Genomic DNA, 22899 nt, shown 5'->3' with positions numbered 1-22899 from the left:
GTTTATAAAACAGATGGCTGAAGAAGGAAATGCCTGTAGCTTCCCACACCTCACCTCAGGAAAAATTACACTGATATTAATTTAAATGCGCATTTCTTTGTTAATCTATATGCAATTTATTTTGTAGCCTAATGAATTTGTAATAATACAGGGATCATTATGACTGCAGGTCTGAATGTAATGTTGAGATGAATTATTACACCTCTAACAAAATCTTATTGATAAGGGGCAAATGTTAGTCTTGCAAACAAACACAAAATATAGGGGAAATCTGTATTTGAGAGGACATGCAGTTTTAACCCAGCAAAGGAAGCAGTGTAGACACACTCTCCCTCTCCCTAACTCTCGATGTGTTCCTAAGTGTTCTTGATGCCTTCTCTCCCCTCCTCCTTTCTGGACTTGCATCTACATAGGATTATTAGAAAACAGCTGATGACATCCATGCATTAAGGGACCTAGAGTAGAATCTTTAGAGGATCTACTGCTTGTGTGGTATAATGTAATAGAGTCAACATTGAGCTGCCGACTCCCCTCTCTGTGCCTTGGGAGGTGTTCTACATTAAAGTGCTGGTGCAGCGTGAAATAGAGGGGAGTCACATCTCACCTTAAAGGTCCAATGCAGCCATTTTTATCTCAATATCAAATCATTTCTGGGTAACAAAGTACCTTAATGGGATTTTTTTTCTCCAATTAAAATGTTTTTTTTTAAAAACGCTTCTAAGCAAAGAGCAATTTCTCAAGCAAGAATTTTGCTAGGACTGTCTGGGAGTGGTCTAAGTGGGGAGGGGAAATACACATTTGCTGTTATTGGCAGAGTGGTTTGGAACACTTTCTTATTGGTCTATTAACTAATTTATCACCTGGTGATGTCAACTCCATCCCACCAAAATGGCCTGAAATTTCAGGTGGACATTTCAAAAAGCTCTTACACTAAAAAGGCGCTTCATCGTATGGAAATGTATACTGAACAAAAATATAAATTCAACATGTAAAGTGTTGGTTCCATTTTTCATGAGCTGAAATAAAAGATCCCAGAAATGTTCCGTATGCACAAAAAGCTTATTTCTGCCAAATTTTGTGCACATTTGTTTACGTCCCTGTTAGTTAGAATTCCTCCTTTGCCAAGATAATCCATCCACCTGACATGTGTGGCATATCAAGAAGCTGATTAAACAGCATGCTTATTATACAGGTGCACCTTGTGCTGGGGACAATAAAAGGCCACTCAAATGTGTAGTTTTCTCACACAACAAAATACCACAGATGTCTCAAGTTTTGAGGGAGTGTGCAATTAGCATGCGGACTGAATGTTAATTTCTCTACCGTAAGCCGCCTCTGTCGTTTTAGAGAATTTGGCAGTCCAATCGTCCTCAGAACCGCAGGCCATGTGTAACCATGCCAGCCCAGGACTTCCACATCTGGCTTCTTCACTTGCGGGATCGCCCGAGACCAGCCACCCGGACAGCTGATGAAACTGTGGGTTTGCATAACTGAATAATTTCTTCAAACACTGTCAGAAACCTTCTCAGGGAAGCTCATCTGTGTGCTCGTTGTCCTCACCAAGGTCTTGACCTGATTGCAGTTCGGCATCGTAACTGATTTCAGTGGGCAAATGCTCACCTTCGATGGCCACTGGCACGCTGGAGAAGTGTGCTCTTCATGGATGAATCCCAGTTTCAACTGTACTGGGCAGATGGCAGACAGCTTGTATGGCGTCCTGTGGTCGAGCGGTTTGCTCATGTCAACATTGTGAACAGAGTGCCCCATGGTGGGGTTATGGTATGGGCAGGCATAAGCTACAGACAACGAACACGAGATCCCGAGGCCCATTATCGTGCCATTCATCCGCCGCCAGCATCTCATGTTTCAGCATGATAATGCATGGCCCCATGTCGCAAGGATCTGTACACAATTCCTGGATGCTGAAAATGTCCCAGTTCTTCCATAGCCTGCATATTCACCAGCCATGTCCACCATTGAGCATGTTTGGGATGCTCTGGATTGACAAGTACGACAGCGTGTACCAGATCACGCCTATATCCAGCAACTTCGCACAGTCATTGAAGAGGAGTGGGACAACATTCCACAGGTCACAATCAACAGCCTGATCAACTCTGTGAAGGAGATGTGTCGTGCTGCATGAGGCAAATGTTGGTCACACCAGATACTGACTGGTTTTCTGATCAACACCCTACCTTTTTTTGTGACCAACATGCATATTATTATTATTATTATATATGAATATTATTATTATTCCTACTCGTGAAATCTATAGATTAGGGCCTAATGAATTTGTATTGACTGATTTTATTATATGAACTAACTATCTTTGAAATTGTTTCATGTTGTGCTTATTTTGGTTCAATGTACATAAAACACACTGTCCTTTAAAAGGTGCTGCCTGGTCAGTCCGCCGTCTGCATTGGCCATGCAGGATTTACGGTGATATGGCCTCTGCAGAAGTCAGGGCACTCATACTTTTTGTACTTTGCGGAGAAGTGCAGAGTTGTTGTGGAGGAAGTTTTCAAGGAAGTGAGCTTGTGTTTATACAGAACCTCCTGCTCTCACTCACTGTCAACCAATCATGTCAATGCGGAGCGAGGCGCACGACGATGAGGTACAGAGCTCAATTTGGCCTCTGCATGCCTCCGGAAGCTCTTCAATTGCGTCACATCATCCATACGGTGCCTCCGACCACATTTTCGGATGAAGCATAAATTGGCTCTAACACTGCCAGGTGAGGCTAGACTGGGAAATTGAAATCCAGACAGCAACATGGTTTGGTTTGTCAGCATGGGGAATTCAATGCAGCTGCTGTTGTTCTTTTCTTCCTTTCATCAGGATACAGTCGTTATATTTTTCCTCTAACATTCAATGTACATGATTCCCTATTAGAATAGTCTGTGATTGCAAAATGCCCTTAAACCCTCATTAATTGTACAACATTCTAAGTTGTTACTAGTTTTAGTACAGAGTTACTTCACAGGTATACAATCAGAGTTGTAGCATTATTTCAATTGGAGATACCTGTGGTTTTCCATTGCGGCACATGTATTATCCTCTGTTACATACGCTGAGGCATGTACTGCATACACACACTGCGTATACTTGACATGCATCATGTTTTATGTAATCCTTGACAACATGGAAATGAAGGCTTGGGGTTGAATAATACTCTGTGTCTGTCGACAATAGGATTTCTGCTGATGTCATTTGTAAAAGCAATCTCTTGTAGACTAAACACTTTTCTGGCTAAATCACATCCCACTCTGCTAATGCATTCAGTCAGCTGAATTCAAACAGTCACTTTCTACCAGTGTCTAGTATTTTTGTCCGTCACACACCGACAGCTCTCTCTGTTATATTTCCCCTCCGTTCCATCTATTATTTTTTTCCCAATTGACAAGCTCTCATCCTACTTTATCCACAATATTCCACTGATGGTCTTTTCCCCCTTAAAGATGAAAATGTGAAAGGAGAAATCCTTTGTTCACAGGACAATTGAATGTTGGGGCTATATTCAACCTTACTGTGACAAATGGCAAATGTGTCTTGAATGTCCTGGCTGTTTTAATGCATTGACTGTCCCATTTTAACGGGATGTGTTCTTGTGCATGATTTCAATTTTAGAAGTGAGGGGAAAATGTAATGTTCAAATGAATGTTTGATTTGCACAAGTTGTTCTTGAGGAAGTTTTGTGTTTGGTTTTAACACCTGACTTGATATCTCACATTTAGTTTGAGCTACTTTTTGACAATTCACATATCTGCAGTTCAGCACAGAGGAAATTCTGTAATAAATAGTGAAAACATAAATGACTGTTTTGCAGAAAACTGATGCAATGATGAATAATACAATGCCTTTTTTTGTTTTCAGGCCTCATTGTATTAAATCCGAACCCAAATGTTCAAATTCATATTGGCTGCCATAATAACCCCTTGGATGGAATCAGGAAATTATATCTAGCTGTTCTGCGTAAAAGCATGCAGCGATGTGGTCTCGTAATAACCATGTTTTGTGAATCCATAATGTGAGCTAAAAGAGTAGATGACTCCAGTCAGTGTTATTTGATTTGAAATGAAAATCATGTTTTCAAGGAGGGAAACATTAAGTGGCTTTGAAGCGATTAAAGCCATACTTTGGGATTTTGGACACAGTTTCTGTGCCAGTATGAAGGAAGTTAGAGGTATTTGTGCGAGCCAATGCTAACTAGCGTTCGCGCAATGATGAAGTTTATAGCAGATGCAGTTGAAGTCGGAAGTTTACATACACCTTAGCCAACTGCATTTAAACTCAGTTTTTTCCTATAGAAAATTTGTCGGCAGAACTGAAAAAGAGTGTGCGAGCAAGGAGGTCTACAAATCTGACTCGTTTACACCAGCTCTGTCAGGAGGAATGGGCCGAAATTCACCCAACTTATTGTGGGAAGCTTGTGGAAGGCTACCCAAAGCGTTTGACCCAAGTTAAACAATTTAAAGGCAATGCTTCCAAATACTAATTGAGTGTATGTAAACTTCTGACCCACTGGGAATGTGATGAAATAAATAAAAACTGAAATAAATCATTCTCTGTACTATTATTCTGACATTTCACATTCTTAAAATAAAGTGGTGATCCTAACTGACCTAAGACAGGTAATTATTACTAGGATTAAATGTCAGGAATTGTGAAAAACTGAGTTTAAATATATTTGGCGAAGGTGTATGTAAACGTCTGACTTCAACTGTACCTGTAGACTTCCAGTCATTGCACTAATTCTAGTTAGCAATTTTGCTGGCACTAGTTCCTTCAAACTACACACAGAGACATAAACATGGTATCCATGAGTTCATCTGACTGTGGAGAAGTAGATAAAGGGCATTTCCAAAATCACAAAGTATATTAAAGAAAACTCAAATGTAATATATTTTGAATGGACTTTTGATTTTTAATTATTCTACAATTATATGATTATGCAGTCTAAATGCACTTTCAATCAAAAAAATGTGGTATGGTGCTTTTTTCTTTACGTTTTTCACATAGCGCTTAAATATTAACCTGGGAATTAATGCTAGTTATGCATTTTCTTGGTCAATATACCTTGACTAACCATGATGTGTGAAGGGCTATTGATTTATTAGTCAGCTATGTTTCTATGGAGTAATGCAGGATTATGTGAATGACAGACCAGGACAATTTGACGATGCAAAAGGAAATAAAATAGTGCATTTGATTAAATCAGCCAGCTTTAATATGACTTCTGATTCATCTGTGTGGGGAAGATGTGAAATCCCACACTGATAATTGTTTACTAGTGTAGGAGGCTTGAGCCCAAAGGTTCCCAGTACAGCTGGGTCTTTCTCTCCCTGGTAGTTCATTGGTAGATTTAATGTCATTGATTGGCTAAAGGAGTCCATTCACCTGGTGATCAAGGACTTATTCAGACCAGGGACAGAGGGGAAGGATGGGAAACAGAAGTCCTGAAGGGGACTTGGGGAATCAAAGCCTGATTTTGAATACCCCTCGTGTCTGTACTGTCAGTTGCGACGGTAATCCTAACGTTGTCCAAGTCGTGCATGCCGGTCTGTGGGATAGTCTTGTGATCCATGAGGAATGCTTTAAACCCACACATCCAAATCCCTGTGATTAGTTGTGTTTAAGTGATTGACAACTTTGATAATGATTGATATCTATCTAATCTCCCGTTTTCCTCTTTCTCTTGTCCTTTTTTAAATATTTACCAGATCGATCCAAAAGTTGCCTTCCCTAGACGTGCTCAGCCCAAGGTAAGACAACATGCTGAAAATGTTTTAACCTCTCGTGGAGAGGACTTTTAGTTTGTTGGTTGGTTTCTGTAACACTGGGTACATTGCTGACCTGCAGAGAGGGTCTGGTCATGAAATGGCATGTCGGCCTGCAGATTAGTGTTGGTATGCAAGTGTCACTGTCAGGCCGGTCTGGAGCTTGCTACAGGTAGATGACTGGCTGTCTGATTTCTCCTGTAGCTGCACCACCACCATACTTTTTTACATAAGCATGTTGTCTAGAAACTGTAGTGAGGTAGAATTTCCCTGGGTGACTGCTCTAAAGACTTCGCTGCATTTGATTGAATGAGAGAGTATCACATTGTAGTTGTTCACACAATGTTTTTCCCTGAAGACGCTGAGGTAGATTTGGGCATTTTCTTTTTTTTTATTAACACAAAGAGAGGCATTGCTACTCTGTTACTTTGATCAGGTTTCAAACAGGAATGACGGAGGTAAAGCTTTCCAAGCCGAGGCACATGTTATCTTAAGGCTGGGTATGGCTACATGCATGTAATTGAGAACAGCTAGGGGATGTGCTCCTTTCTTGATACAGTCCCCCCCCCCCCTTGTTTTCGGCAGCAAGTAGCCTAGCGGTTAGAGCGTTGGGCTAGTAACCGAAACGTTGCTGGTTCAAATATCTGAGCCGACAGGGTGAAACATCTGTCTGTGCCCTTGAGCAAGACACTTAACCCTACTTTTCTCCAGGGGTACTGTACTACTATGGCTGCACAGTAAAACAACACATTTCACTCTACCTATCCAGTGTATGGGACAGATAAAATGTCTTATTTTATGAAAAAAGTTTATGCACCTATTTATGTGAAGTCCAATTAAATAAGAATTTGTTCTTAACTGACTTGCGTAGTTAAATAAAGGTTTTACAAAATATATATAAAAAATGGTGTACAGTAATAGTGATAATACTGACAGAAGTCTAGTCTGAGTGTACAGTACTTCGTTCCAGTGCAGACTGTGTTGATATTCAAGCATATGTTACAGTATTTGACAGATTTGTACAGTGCTTTGATATTTTCTGCTCTGTGGGCTGTTTTATGCAAAAAAGCACCCTTGATATCAATTATGCAATCATTTTTGAATAAACATGAATTTGACTCAAGGACATTTTTAACAATATAGAAAGATGCAGACCTATGTAGGCTATAAGGTGTTTGTTTCTAAAGAGCAATGACACTGTGAAGGAATTTGAAGGTGAAATCACACCTTGACTTGTCTTCGGACCCTTAAGGGCAGGCTTATTTTTAACCCTGAGTGGAGTGTCAAATAACGTAGAGGCTGTATGATTAAAGAGCAGTTAAATCAGCATTGCATATGGGGTTTTGGCGCATGTACAATTTATGAAAGAAAGGTTTTATGTACAGCAATGTTCAAGCCCTCAGGTTATCGTCGTCCTTTAGAGAAAAACGTGTTTCGTTCTCTGTTTGTCAGTAACTCTGGCTCAGGGTTTTTATTGCCCATGTTACATTTCCGAGTGAGCGTTTACCTCAGAACATGCTGTTGGCTGCATGCTCACTCTGTCCCAATTTTGAGTGTTTACAGTGTGTTTTTACAGTGTGTGTGTACATTGTGTGTACCTACAGTTTGTGACAGCGTGAGGAACATCCACCTTAGGCATTTAAGGCTGGGTAGGGAGGGACAGCCTCTGGCTGGCTGGTAGGCTAACTGGCTGAGAGCACGTTGTTTCCTAACTCTTCAATACGGGAATGGCTTCAAGGGTGGCAGGTGTCCACAGCACACTTGTCCAGCTAATTGAAATGAAGAACTTTCCCAGAGTGGACAATCACTGGAGGAGAAATGATGAACTCACTCCCTTCACCACTCACATGCCAGGCCAGCCACTCTGGTCCAAGGCAGCGCAGGCAGGCTGGCTCAGGGCCTGGGGCTCTGAGATGAACGGGCATTAAATCTCAGCAGCAGTCGGAACACAACACAGCCGCTACGTGTTTTCTTTGTGTTAAGCGAACCACCCAATAATAAGCTTTATGCAATTATACAACCGCCATCACATACAATCATGTGGCATTATATTTGTGACTTATATGGCCCCATATTTTGGAGTATGCTGAATAGAACTGAAACAAGCAGGCGTATGTTGAGTACTGTACTTAGCTGGGGTGTCATTAGTTTGGCAACTTTGTGAAAAAGTCAAAGAAGATGAGTTTGTTGGTTTATTACCAAACAGACATTAAATGCAGACATACCAGGAGTTTCCAGTATAGTATATTGGTTTTATGGCTGTTCTTTTCTTTTCCTGGGGCAAAAGCATCTATACATCTCAGCGGTGGCACCACAGGTCTGAGTGGTGTGACCAACAAAACATTCTGGGGCCCGGAGTGTTTCTTCATCTGGTAACCTAACCAGGTTAAACTTTATACGGTATGAAGTGATCTGTTATAAAAATGTTATTTTTATAATATTTTCTATTTAGGTCACATGGTTTAATATCTCCTGGGGAAAAAAGGGGAGGTTGAAAACCCTGTCCAACTGCAGCAACCTTGTACCTCATATGAATTATATTTTAAAATAGGACTAGGGGGGTTTCATACACCAACACAGAGAAAGCATCATGATTGGACAATAAAACTCACAGGGCTGAGTTATGCAGGTTTGCATCGTGTCCTCCCACCCTATGCAACTGTCCGCTATTAAAACATTTCCTCAGGTTGTCAGCTATTGTGTTTGATTAAATCCAGTTGATAACTTTTGGAATGAAACAGTCTAGGGAGCCTAGTCAGCCCAAGTTTGAATATAAACCACATTTGATACCATTTACATGATCTCACAAACAAATGGGCTATAAATACATAACGTCCCCGCTTCGTTTACCATGGCCAGAGAGATGGATCCAATAGTAGACTATGCAGCAGCTGTTGTTAGTAACCTACAATTGATCAGACGGAAAAATAGTATTGTTTCCATGCAATTCAGCATGTCAGATGGTTTGTGTTTAGGTGTCTAGGCTGCTACATTGCTTGTCTTTCGGGAGTGTGATGTGTTATCACTCTTGCTAAATAAAAACTGGAGGAAAGTGGAGAGCACAGCTTGAACGTTGTGACCGGCCCGCGTGACCTACGATTTCCGTGAATCTGATTGGTCAAGACACGCAAAAAGCCAGTCAGCAGCACTTCGATGTGAAGGACAGAGAGGTTGTGCGCGAGTTGACAAATCAAATAGCACTTTGCCCTTTTTAACGGTTTTGCGTCAATATATTTTAATATACTAAATCAAAATACCCGATTTAAAGGTCTGTGGCAAATGCCGCCTCGTCACACGATTCCCTGCGGCCCTGATACATCTACATTAGGCTATAATTAGGGATGTGACACATTGAAATCGTTTCATAACGTTTAAATGGCCTTTTCATCAAATTTCACGTGAATTCACTGTGCCGTTGTCTGTCTCACGGTGCGTCCCCTTCTGCTAGTTCAGCATTAGATCTGTACTATCATTACTGTACCTCTATTCTACCTTCCAGTTTGAATTTCCTTCTCATTTAACTTCTCAGAGTATTGCCATACAGGACTTTGCTGCTGTCGCTTGCCTTTATCTCTCTGCCTTTTTTCCAGCTGTTAACAACGATGACCTAGTGGCGTCAACTCCCATTTCTGAGTTACAGGATTCGATTCCGCTAGCAATCAACTCCTAAAATTCAGTATGTTTGGAACAGAGACTGATTAGTTGCCGTAATTCCGTGAACACAAAAATGTGCGTATTCCATAGCGAGCTAGCGAGAGAGAGAGGAACAGTGTAGGCAGGCCAGTCACCAGGCAGACAGTCAGAACCGTAAACTAGGCATATCTATCGGTAATCAAAAACGGTATCTTTCAATGGAGTGCTGTATCTTGCAATTTATTGTCTTGCAATGTCTCGCAACTTCAGTAAAGCAGGGCCTATCATCAATTAATAGCCTAGGGCATTCTAAACTAAACAGACCGAAGACACACTCGCATCATTAGCGAAGAGCGAGAGCAAGGGTGTAATCATTTTCCAAACATTTGCACAACAACATGCAACTAAAATGTGTTTCTGTTGGACAAATTCCGGTAGGTCCCTCCCCTATTTGTTCCGTTTGCTTCAGTTTAAGAAACGTTTGCAACTGAATCAGCGTAATGAATATTCCCCAGGCGAGGGAGAGCAAGGAGGGGGCAGGCAGAAAGAATCGCGGTGCGCATGTTTCTCAGTAATCTTAATCTCTCAATGTCTTGTTTTGCATGCCTTGTAAATTCACCAAAGTAGCCCAAAGTTCCTCTTCCTCTTTGGTTTATTTAAATTACACAGCTTTCCCCAGGCCTGTATTGCCTTATGTCATCATGAAGTGCTTTGAGGGACTAGTCAAGAATCATATCACCTCCACCTTACTAGCACCCTAGACCCACTGCAAATGGCATACCACCCCAATAGGTCCACAGACGATGCAATCGCCATCACACTGCCCACTGCCCTGTCCCATCTGGATAAGAGGAATACCTATGTAAGAATGCTGTTCATTGACTACAGCTCAGGGTTCAACACCATAGTACCCTCCAAGCTCATCATCAAGCTGGAGGCCCCGGGTCTCAACCCCATCCTTTGCGATTGGGTCGTGGACTTTCTGACGGGCTGCCTCCAGGTGGTGAAGGTAGAAAACAACACCTCCACTATGCTGATCCTCAACACTGGGGCCCCACAAGGGTGCATGCTCAGCCCCCTCCTGTACTCCCTGTTCACCCATGACTGTGGGGCCATGCACGCCTCCAACTCAATCATCAAGTTTGCAGACGACACAACAGTACTAGGCTTGATCACCAACAATGACGAGACAGCCTATAGGGGGGAGGTGAGGGCACTCTGAGTGTGGTGTCAGAAAAACAACCTCTCACTCAATGTCAACAAAACAAAGGAGATGATTGTGGACTACAGGAAACAGCAGAGAGAGCACCCCCCTCTCCAAATAGACCGGGCGGGTGTTGTAATAATGGGCTCCTGAGTGGTGCAGCGATCTAATGCACTGCATCTGTGCAAGAGGTGTCACTACAGCCCCTGGTTCGAATCCAGGCTGGGTCACATCCGGGCGTGATTGGGAGTTCCATAGTGAGGCGCCAAATTGGCTGAGCTCGTCCGGGTTTGGCCGGGGTAGGCTGCCATTTTAAACCAGAATTTGTTCTTAACTTACAAAATGTAAATGACAGAATTAAAAGAAGGATGCCTGTACAGAATACAAATATTCCAAAACATGCATCCTGTTTGCAATAAGGCACTAAAGTAAAACTGCAAAAAATGTGGCAAATGAGTTTACTTGTGGTCCTGAAAACAAAGCATTACAGTGCATTTGGAAAGTATTCAGACCATTGACTTTTTCCACATTTACGTTACAGCCTTATTCTAAAATGTATTACCTAGTTTTCCTCAAGAATCTACACACAGTACCCCATAATGACAAAGCAAAAACAATTTTTTAGAAATGTTTGCAAATGTATAAAATAAAACTACAGAAATACCTTATTTACATACAGTACCAGTCAAAAGATTAGACACACCTACTCATTTCAGGGATTTTCTTTGTTTTTACTATTTTCTACATTGTATAATAATAGTGAAGACATCAAAACTATGAAATAGCACATATGGAATCATGTAGTAACACAAAAAGTGTTAAACAAATACAAATATATTTTATATTTGAGATTCTTCAAAGTAGCCACCCTTTGCCTTGATAACAGCTTTGCACACTCTTGGCATTCTCTCATGCGGGAACCACCTGGAATGCATTTCAATTAACAATGGTGCCTTGTTAATTTGTGGAATTTCTTTCCTGAATGCATTTGAGACAATCAGTTGTGTTGTGACAAGGTAGGGGTGGTATACAGAAGATAGCCCTATTAGGTAAAAGTCCAAGTCCATATTATGGCAATAACAGCTCAAATAAGCAAAGAGAAACAACATTACTTTAAGACATGAAGGTCAGTCAATCCGGATAATTTCAAGAACTTCAAGTGCAGTTGTAAAACCATCAAGCGCTATGATGAAACCGGCTCTCATGAGGACCACCACAGGAAAGGAAGACCCAGAGTTACCTCTGCTGCAGAGGATAAGTTCATTAATTACCAGCCTCAGAAATGGCAGCCCAAATAAATGCTTCACAAGTTCAAGTAACAGACATATGAACTGTTCAGAGGAGACTGCGTGAATCAGGCCTTCATGGTCGAATTACTGCAAAGAAACCACCACTAAAGGACACCAATAAGAAGAAGAGACATGCTTGGGTCAAGAAACATGAGCAATGGACATTAGACCGGTGAAAATCTGTCTTGGTCTGATGAATCCAAATTTGAGATTGTTGGTTCCAACCACCTTATCTTTGTGACGCAGAGTATGTGAACGGATGATCTCTGCATGTGTAGTTCCCACTGTGAAGCATGGAGGAGGTGTGATGGTGTGGGGGTGCTTTGCTCATGACACTGTTGATAATTTATTTAGAATTCAAAGCGCACTTAACCAGCATGGCTACCACAGCAAACTGCAGCGATATGCCATCCCATCTGGTTTGCGCTTAGTGGGAGTATAATTTGTTTTTCAACAGGACAATGGCCCAAAATACATCTACAGGCTGTGTAAGGGCTATTTGACCAAGAAGGAGAATGATGGAGTGGTGCATCAGATGACCTGGCCTCCACAATCACCTGACCTCAACCCAATTGAGATGGTTTGGCATGAGTTGGACCACAGAGTGAAGGAAAAGCAGCCCAAACATGCTCAGCATATATGGGTACTCCTTCAAGATTGTTGGAAATTCCAGCATTCCAGGTGAAGCTGGTTGAGAGAATGCTAAGCGTGTGCAAAGCTGTCATCAAGGCAAATGGTGGCTACTTTGAAGAATCTCAAGTACAAAATATATTTTGATTTGTTTAACACTTTTTGTGTTACTACATGATTCTATATGTGCTATTTCATAGTTTTGCTGTCTTCACTATTATTCTACAATGTATTAAATAGTACAAATAAAGAAAAACCTGGAATGAGTAGGTGTGTCCAAACTTTTGACTGGTACTGTAAGTATTCAGTCCCTTTAATATGAGACATCTTAATTGAGCTCAGGTGCATCCTGTTACAATGGATCAACCTTACTATGTTTCTACAACTTATTGGAGTCCAAGTGGTGTGTGCATATGTATTCACCCCCTTTGCTTTGAATCCCCTAAGGAAGATCTGGTGCAACCAATTACCTTCAGAAGTCACATAATTAGTTAGATTGCACACAGGTGGACTTTATTTAAGTGTCACATGATCTCAGTATATATACACTTGTTCTGAAAGGCCCCAGAGTCTGCAATATCACTCAGCAAGGGGCACCACCAAACAAGCGGCACCATGAAGACCAAGGAGCTCTCCAAACCGGTCAGGAACAAAGTTGTGGAGAAGTACAGATTAGTTTTTGGTTATATAAAAAAATCGGAAACTTTGAACATCCCACGGAACACCATTTAAATCCGTTATAAAAAAATTGAACGAATATGGCACCACAACAAACCTGCCAAGAGAGGGCCGCCTACCAAACTCACAGACCAGGCAAGGAGGGCATTAATCAGAGAGTCAACAAAGAGACCAAAGATACCCCAATCTCCGCTGTGGAGCTTTGCAGCTCTTTCAGGGTTATCTGTCCATAGGACCACTTTAAGCCGTACACGCCACAGAGCTGGGCTTTACGTAAGAGTGGCCAGAACAAAGCCATTGCTTAAAGAAATAAGAAAACATGTTTGGTGTTTGCCAAAAGTCATGTGTGAGACTCCCCAAATATATGAAAGAAGGTACTCTGGTCAGATGAGACAAAAATTGAGCTTTTTGGCCATCAAGGAAAATGCAGTGTCTGCCGCAAACCCAACACCTCTCATCACCCTGAGATGTTTTCCATCGGCAGGGCCTGGGAAACTGGTCCTAATTGAAGGAATGATAGATGGTGGTAAATACAGGGAAATTATTGAGGGAAACCTGTTTCAGTCTTCCAGAGATTTGAGACTGGGACGGATGTTCACCTTCCAGCAGGACAATGACCCTAAGCATACTGCTAAAGCAACACTTGAGTGGTTTAAGGGGAAACATTTAAATGTCTTGGAATGGCCAAGTCAAAGCCCAGACCTCAATCCAAATGAGAATCTGTGGTATGACTTAAAGGTTGCTGTACACCAGCAGATCCCAACCAATTTGAAGGATCTGGAGCAGTTTTGCCTTGTAAAATGGTTAAAAATCCCAGTGGCTAGATGTGCCAAGCTTACAGAGACATACCCCAAGAGACTTGCAGCTATAATAGCTGGAAAAGGTGGTTCTACAAAGTATTGACTTTGGGGGGTGAATAGTTATGCACGCTAAAGTTTCTTTGTTGTTGTCTTATTTCTTGTTTATTTCACAATAAAACTTTTTTTGCATCTTCAAAGTGGTAGGCATGTTGTGTAAATCAAATCATACAAACCCACCAAAAATCTATTTTCATTCCAGGTTTTAAGGCAACGATATCGGGAAAATGCCAAAGGGGGTGAATACTTTCGCAAGCCACTATAAAGTCCCACAGTTGACAGGCCAAAGAACTCTTGGCCCGAATGCCAAGTGTCAAGTCTGGGGGGAACCTGGCACACTCCCTACGGTGAAGCATGGTGAAGCATCAGCGAAAGGGACTGGGAGACTAGTCAAGATCGATGGAAAGATTGACAGAGCAAAGTACAGAGATCCTTGATGAAAACAGTTTCAGGACCTCAGACTGGGATGAAGGTTCACCTTCCAACATGACAACGCCCCTAAGCACACAGCCAAGAAAACGCAGGATTGGCTTCGAGACAAGCCTCTGAATGTACTTGAGTGGCCCAGCGAGGGCCTGGACTTAAGCCCGATCTAACATCTCTGGAGAGACCTGAAAATAGCTGTGCAATGACGCTCCCCATCCAACCTGACAAAGCTTGAGGGGATCTGCAGAGAAGAATGGGAGAAACTCCCCAAATACAGGTGTGCCAAGCTTGTAGCGTCATACCCAAGAAGACTCAAGGCTGTAATCGCTGCCAAACGTGCTTCAACAAAGTACTGAGTAAAGGGTCTGAATACTTATCTAAATGTGATATCTCAGTCTTGTTTTGAATAAATATGCTAAAAAGTCTAAACTTGTTTTTGCTTTGTCATTATGGGGTATTGTGTGTAAATTGAGGATAACAAAACAATTTAATCAATTTTAGAATAATGCTGTAACGTAACAGAATGTGGAAAAAGTCAAGTTGTAGGAAAACTTTCCGAATGTACTGTGTGGTTGGGGCTAATCAAACACATCACTGAGTACATCTCTTCATATTTTCAACCACGGTGGTGGCTGCATCTTGTTATAGGTATGCTTGTCATTGGCAAGGATTAGGGAGTTTTGTTGTTGTTACTAAAATGAGAAATATTTGAGGAAAACCTAGTTCTGTCTGCTTTCCAGCAGACACTCGGAGACAAATCCACCTTTCAGCAGGACAATAGCCTTTGGCCAAATATACACTGGACTTACTTACCAAGATGACATCGAATGTTTCTGAGTGGCCTAGTTACATTTGAACTTTAATCGGTATGAAAATCTATGGCAATACTTAAATGGCTTAGCAATGATCAAAAACCAACTTGACAGAGCTTGAAGAATTTAAAAGGAATAATGTCCAAATATTGTACAATCCAGGTTTGCAAAGCTCTTGGGCTTACCCAGAAATACTCAGATGTAATCGCTGCCAAAGATAATTCTAACATTGATTGACTCGGAGGGGGGGTTGAATACTTATCTAATCAACATATATTTGTGTTGTAGTTTCCATTAGTATTTTGTGGAGATCTTTGACAAAAAAAATGACAATTCAATAGATTTGAATCCCACTTTGAAACACAACAACAGTTTGAAAAAGTCCAGGGGAGTGAACACGATCTGAAGACACGTTCTGAAGACACGTTCTGAAGACACGATCTGAAGACACGTTGTGAAGACACGTTCTGAAGACACGTTGTGAAGACACGTTGTGAAGACACGTTGTGAAGACACGTTCTGAAGACACGATCTGAAGACACGATCTGAAGACACGTTCTGAAGACACGTTCTGAAGACACGATCTGAAGACACGTTCTGAAGACACGTTCTGAAGACACGATCTGAAGACACGTTCTGAAGACACGTTCTGAAGACACGATCTGAAGACACGTTCTGAAGACACGTTCTGATCTGAAGACACGTTCTGAAGACACGTTCTGAAGACACGATCTGAAGACACGTTCTGAAGACACGTTCTGATCTGAAGTGTCATGATTCATGATTGTAAATGCCAGTTCTCTTTGCCACTGTCAGAGCCTGACATCCATTGGTTTTGAGATCCTGTAGACGTCTCTATAATCTCTGTTCATATTGTGTAGGATGATATTAATAATCATGCCCTGGTCCTGTGACCAAACATCATCACCAGAGAGAATATCCTCCTCAAAATGTTCAGCAACCACAATTTGGCCAATAAATGGCCGTTATTTATGAAAAGAAAGTAATCTATGAATGGTTTTCCAACCCCAGCACATGGTGGGTTCGTGAGAGACCATTCTCCGGGTGAGAGAGAGAAGAAATACAAAAGGTTGAGTGCACACTGCACAGCATAATGGGCTCCTTGAGTTCCCCTCACTAACACGCACCCTCCCTGACTGGAGAAAGCTTTGGCATTTACTGCCATGAGAACTGTCAAAACAATACCTCAGTGGGTGCTGTTCTCGCTGCACAGCATCCCACATCCAACCCAGGCCTCTACAACAACCCCCTGTGTGACTACTGGAAGTGTGTGTGTGTGGAGGGGGCTGGTGGTAGGTAGGAATTTAGTTCACAGTTTTACTTTTACATGTAATTTCCCCCTTTTCTTCTGGTGCTCTGGTGTGAGAGCGGTGTGTACTGAGAAGTTGCTGAGCCGTTAACTCTGGCTGTGAGGAGGTGGGTGGAGAGGGAGTTTTTAATGAAGTCCAAAGGTGAGGATGTGTGAACTCTCCCTCCCCACAGTGGACGCTTGGCCCTTACCAGGAGAGGGGCGCTGGTCCAAGAGCCCAGTTCTCACTCTCCTGTGTGGCCTATCACTCTGACACCAATTTAGAACCCAGCAAACCACTGCTTAGTCCCATTCAATCTGCTCTGCCTTGATTTCTCTGTGTGTGCCTCTCTCCCACTCCCAGTGCACTTCTAGCAGCCCTTGTTTTTTCTGTTGACGACCTGGCAAAGCAGTGTCTCCTTTTTTCTCTCAGTTTTCTGATATTTGCAGCAGGGGCTCCACCTTTCCGCTGTTGGAGTAATAACATTGGACAAGAAGGCTTTGGTTAAACCTGACACTACTCTTTTGATTCTTTGAGGGTCTTGACGTATACGTTGCATAGAGCTATAGATGTTTGATGCTCTGTGATGAAAGGTTGGCTGATACAAAGAAATTAGGCTGCAGTATACCTTTGATGACATCACAACATGAGTTGTTTTGGGCTGAGAAAGCTGCTCTCTACAATGTACAAGGAAAACCATCTGTAGCAGAGAATTCTTTCCCTGTTTTGAGATGGTGTCATCAGTCAGTAGTTCTGACTAGGCCCTCTACTATATGGGTAATTCCACGGTAACAGAGTAATGCTGAGACTCAGCTTTTTCATTCTAAAATATATTTCAAACAAAAACCAGTGATTTAAAAGTTCAACAAACCATACAACTCTATGCACAAGGACTACATGTAATAATTTCCACTGAAGATTTTATGAAAACACATTTACTTGGAACAGTGCAGATGCAAAGTTTAGTAACAGAATGTTCAAGTAAATGTGTTTTTGTCAAATGTTCTCTGGAAATGGTTAAGTAGTCCTTGTGCATACATAGAATGGGCCGTACTGAAGAGCTCAGTGACTTTCAACGTGGCACCGTCATAGGATGCCACCTTTCCAACAAGTCAGTTTGTCAAATTTCGGCCCTGTAAAGTTTGGTGGAGGAGGAATAATGGTCTGGGGCTGTTTTTTATGCCCATGATTTTGGAATGAGATGTTCGACGAGCAGGTGTCCACATACTTTTGGTCAGTCATGTAGTGTAGATTGTTTAACTTTGCAATCAACCTTGCAGTCATTGGTTTTTGTTTGACATACATGTTAAAGTGAAAACCTGAGTCTTAGCATCTGTTACTGTGGAATTGCCCATATGTTTTTCTCAAACCAAGTGGTTCAACCTTCAGTCCAAGACTACTGTCTCTTACTCCGGGTCTGAAATTACATCACTGGACACAGTTGGCCAAGCCCTGCCTCCCTCTGCTTTCAGCTCACTGCCTAGGCATGCTGTAAGTATCCCTACCGTGCTGCTGCTGCCCTGGCAGCTGGAGGGGGTTTGTTGGGGAGTCAGTCAGTGTGTTCTGGTGTGGAACAGAACAGGCAGGCAGCAGGTCAGGAGCAGGTCAGGATTCGGGACTGGAGGCTGCTGGGGTTGGCCTTCCACAAACTGATCCTGAGTGACGTTAATGAGGAGCACGCCAGAAGAAAGAGAACCATGCCGGGTCAAACAAAAGTCCCTGGTTCTCAACAGTCAACATGGCTGCTTCCAAAGCCCTGCAGTCTACCTCTGCTAGACATTCTCTAGTCCCTGCATGCAACAGGCAGGAAGGACTCCTTCCCTTTCACTCTACCCCTGGCCTCCCCCCTTCAGCTTCAAACAGAGCCATGGAAACATGTATCTCATGACAAGCCTTAGTTTGATTGTCCTCTTGTGGCCCAGGAGTCCTGCACATGGGTCTGATGTAAAAGCATGGAGTAGAATGAAAAGGACAGAAGGCATTGTTTTGACAGATATTTCTTGCTCTGTCTGTTTAGTTTGACCTAATAGTCATGTACCAGTCACCATTGATTTGCTCCCGCTAATCCATTGTTCTAACTTCACTCCTCCATCCCTCCTTTTACCCACTCCTCCATCCCTCCTTTTACCCACTCCTCCCACCCCTCCTTTTACCCACTCCTCCCACCCCTCCTTTTACCCACTCCTCCATCCTTCCTTTTACCCACTCCTCCATCCCTCCTTTTACCCACTCCTCCACCCCTCCTTTTACCCACTCCTCCCACCCCTCCTTTTACCCCTCTCCCACCCCTCCTTTTACCCACTCCTCCCACCCCTCCTTTTACCCACTCCTCCATCCTTCCTTTTACCCACTCCTCCATCCCTCCTTTTACCCACTCCTCCACCCCTCCTTTTACCCACTCCTCCCACCCTCCTTTTACCCACTCCTCCCACCCCCTCCTTTTACCCACTCCTCCCACCCCTCCTTTTACCCACTCCTCCCAACCCTCCTTTTACCCCTCCTCCCACCCCTCCTTTTACCCACTCCTCCCACCCCTCCTTTTACCCACTCCTCCCACCCCTCCTTTTACCCACTCCTCCCACCCCTCCTTTTACCCACTCCTCCCACCCCTCCTTTTACCCACTCCTCCATCCCTCCTTTTACCCACTCCTCCCACCCCTCCTTTTACCCACTCCTCCCACCCCTCCTTTTACCCACTCCTCCCACCCCTCCTTTTACCCACTCCTCCATCCCTCCTTTTACCCACTCCTCCCACCCCTCCTTTTACCCACTCCTCCCACCCCTCCTTTTACCCACTCCTCCATCCCTCCTTTTACCCTCCTCCCACCCCTCCTTTTTCCTCCCACCCTCCTTTTACCCCTCCTCCCACCCCTCCTTTTACCCACTCCTCCCACCCCTCCTTTTAGCCACTCCTCCCACCCCTCCTTTTACCCACTCCTCCCACCCCTCCTTTTACCCACTCCTCCCACCCCTCCTTTTAGCCACTCCTCCCACCCAGGCACAAACCCATCTGTATAGCATCACTTTATTGGTGTTTCCGCACAATATATGGTTGGAAAATTGGTGCAATTCTTTACTCCAAACATGAGTCCACACGGTGCAGTGCTGTCAGACAGACTTCAAACCCCTGCTGACTGTGAGACAGGTTATTAAACAGTGACAAACTGGGTTTGGAGCAACCTCTCCTCTCCCACGGTGATGTCTGCCAGAGAGAGAGATGGAGGGGGAGTGTGATGCCGTGTTGTAGGAGGGGGGGTGGGGGTAGTGATGCCGTGTTGTAGGAGGGGGGAAGTGATGCCGTGTTGTAGGAGGGGGAGAGTGATGCCGTGTTGTAGGAGGGGGGAGAGTGATGCCGTGTTGTAGGAGGGGGGAGGTGATGCGTGTTGTAGGAGGGGAGAGGTGATGCCGTGTTGTAGGAGGGGGAGAGGGTGATGCCGTGTTGTAGGAGGGGGAGAGGGTGATGCCGTGTTGTAGGAGGGGGAGAGGGTGATGCCGTGTTGTAGGAGGGGAGAGGGTGATGCCGTGTTGTAGGAGGGGGAGAGGGTGATGCCGTGTTGTAGGAGGGGGAGAGGGTGATGCCGTGTTGTAGGAGGGGGAGAGGGTGATGCCGTGTTGTAGGAGGGGGAGAGGGTGATGCCGTGTTGTAGGAGGGGGAGAGGTGATGCCGTGTGTTGTAGGAGGGGGAGGGTGATGCCGTGTTGTAGGAGGGGGAGAGGGTGATGCCGTGTTGTAGGAGGGGGAGAGGGTGATGCCGTGTTGTAGGAGGGAGAGGGTGATGCCGTGTTGTAGGAGGGGGAGGGTGATGCCGTGTTGTAGGGGGGGGAGTGATGCCGTGTTGTAGGAGGGGGGAGTGATGCCGTGTTGTAGGAGGGGGGAGGGTGATGCCGTGTTGTAGGAGGGGAGAGGGTGATGCCGTGTTGTAGGAGGGGGGAGGGTGATGCCGTGTTGTAGGAGGGGAGAGTGATGCCGGGGGGGAGGGTGATGCCGTGTTGTAGGAGGGGAGAGTGATGCCGTGTTGTAGGAGGGGGGGAGTGATGCCGTGTTGTAGGAGGGGGGGAGAGGGTGATGCCGTGTTGTAGGAGGGGGGGAGTGATGCCGTGTTGTAGGAGGGGAGAGGGTGATGCCGTGTTGTAGGAGGGGGGAGTGTTGAGGAGGGGAGAGGGTGATGCCGTGTTGTAGGAGGGGGAGGTGATGCCGTGTTGTAGGAGGGAGGGTGATGCCGTGTTGTAGGGAGGGGGAGAGGGTGATGCCGTGTTGTAGGAGGGGAGAGGGTGATGCCGTGTTGTAGGAGGGGGAGGGTGATGCCGTGTTGTAGGAGGGGGAGAGGGTGATGCCGTGTTGTAGGAGGGGGGAGGGTGATGCCGTGTTGTAGGAGGGGGAGAGGGTGATGCCGTGTTTGTAGGATGCCGTGGGGAGAGGGTGATGCCGTGTTGTAGGAGGGGGAGAGGGTGATGCCGTGTTGTAGGAGGGGGAGTGATGGGTGATGCCGTGTTGTAGGAGGGGGGAGAGGGTGATGCCGTGTTGTAGGAGGGGAGAGGGTGATGCCGTGTTGTAGGAGGGGGAGAGGGTGATGCCGTGTTGTAGGAGGGGGGAGGGTGATGCCGTGTTGTAGGAGGGGGGGAGGGTGATGCCGTGTTGTAGGAGGGGGAGAGGGTGATGCCGTGTTGTAGGAGGGGGAGAGGGTGATGCCGTGTTGTAGGAGGGGGAGAGGGTGATGCCGTGTTGTAGGAGGGGGGAGAGTGATGCCGTGTTGTAGGAGGGGAGAGGGTGATGCCGTGTTGTAGGAGGGGAGAGGGTGATGCCGTGTTGTAGGAGGGGGGGAGGGTGATGCCGTGTTGTAGGAGGGGGGAGAGGGTGATGCCGTGTTGTAGGAGGGGGAGAGGTGATGCCGTGTTGTAGGAGGGGGGAGAGGGTGATGCCGTGTTGTAGGAGGGGGAGGTGATGCCGTGTTGTAGGAGGGGGAGAGGGTGATGCCGTGTTGTAGGAGGGGGAGAGGTGATGCCGTGTTGTAGGAGGGGGAGGGTGATGCCGTGTTGTAGGAGGGGGAGAGGGTGATGCCGTGTTGTAGGAGGGGGGAGGTGATGCCGTGTTGTAGGGGGGAGAGGGTGATGCCGTGTTGTAGGAGGGGGAGAGGGTGATGCCGTGTTGTAGGAGGGGGGAGGGTGATGCCGTGTTGTAGGAGGGGGGAGAGGGTGATGCCGTGTTGTAGGAGGGGAGAGGGTGATGCGTGTTGTAGGAGGGGGAGAGGGTGATGCCGTGTTGTAGGGGGGAGAGGGTGATGCCGTGTTGTAGGAGGGGGGAGAGGGTGATGCCGTGTTGTAGGAGGTGGGGGGGGAGAGGGTGATGCCGTGTTTGTAGGAGGGGAGAGGGTGATGCCGTGTTGTAGGAGGGGGGAGGGTGATGCCGTGTTGTAGGAGGGGGGAGGGTGATGCCGTGTTGTAGGAGGGGGAGAGGGTGATGCCGTGTTGTAGGGGGGAGAGGGTGATGCCGTGTTGTAGGGGGGAGGGTGATGCCGTGTTGTAGGAGGGGAGAGGGTGATGCCGTGTTGTAGGAGGGGGAGAGGGTGATGCCGTGTTGTAGGAGGGGGAGAGGGTGATGCCGTGTTGTAGGAGGGGGAGAGGGTGATGCCGTGTTGTAGGAGGGGGAGGGGATGCCGGTTGTAGGGAGAGGGTGATGCCGTGTTGTAGGAGGGGAGAGGGTGATGCCGTGTTGTAGGAGGGGGAGAGGGTGATGCCGTGTTGTAGGAGGGGGAGAGGGTGATGCCGTGTTGTGCCGTGTTGTAGGAGGGGGGAGGGTGAGTGTTGTAGGAGGGGGGAGGGTGATGCCGTGTTGTAGGAGGGGGAGAGGGTGATGCCGTGTTGTAGGAGGGGGAGAGGGTGATGCCGTGTTGTAGGAGGGGGAGAGTGATGCCGTGTTGTAGGAGGGGGGGGAGGGTGATGCCGTGTTGTAGGAGGGGGGAGAGGGTGATGCCGTGTTGTAGGAGGGGGAGAGGGTGATGCCGTGTTGTAGGAGGGGGGAGAGGGTGATGCCGTGTTGTAGGAGGGGGGAGGGTGATGCCGTGTTGTAGGAGGGGGGAGAGGGTGATGCCGTGTTGTAGGAGGGGGAGAGGGTGATGCCGTGTTGTAGGAGGGGGAGAGGGTGATGCCGTGTTGTAGGAGGGGAGAGGGTGATGCCCGTGTTGTAGGGGGGGGAGAGGGTGATGCCGTGTTGTAGGAGGGGGAGAGGGTGATGCCGTGTTGTAGGAGGGGGAGAGGGTGATGCCGTGTTGTAGGAGGGGGAG

The 22899-nt window shown here is 45.5% G+C and overlaps 1 protein-coding gene across 3 annotated transcripts in view; it reads left to right on the top strand.

Annotated features, from left to right (window-relative positions):
- LOC115136632 (RNA-binding protein Musashi homolog 2-like) overlaps positions 1-22899 on the top strand; it is a 401963-nt gene that overhangs the window by 3781 nt on the left and 375283 nt on the right. For all 3 annotated transcript variants that reach the window (XM_065024349.1, XM_065024348.1, XM_065024347.1), the window contains exon 5: positions 5724-5765. In XM_065024349.1, coding sequence (XP_064880421.1) covers positions 5724-5765 — 42 coding nt within the window. The remainder of the gene's footprint in view (positions 1-5723; positions 5766-22899) is intronic.

This window comes from Oncorhynchus nerka, linkage group LG11 (genome assembly GCF_034236695.1).
Source record: "Oncorhynchus nerka isolate Pitt River linkage group LG11, Oner_Uvic_2.0, whole genome shotgun sequence".
Lineage (NCBI taxonomy): Eukaryota > Metazoa > Chordata > Actinopteri > Salmoniformes > Salmonidae > Oncorhynchus > Oncorhynchus nerka.
Note: the sequence above shows the minus strand (reverse complement) of the source record. Positions and strands in the feature narration are given on the sequence as shown.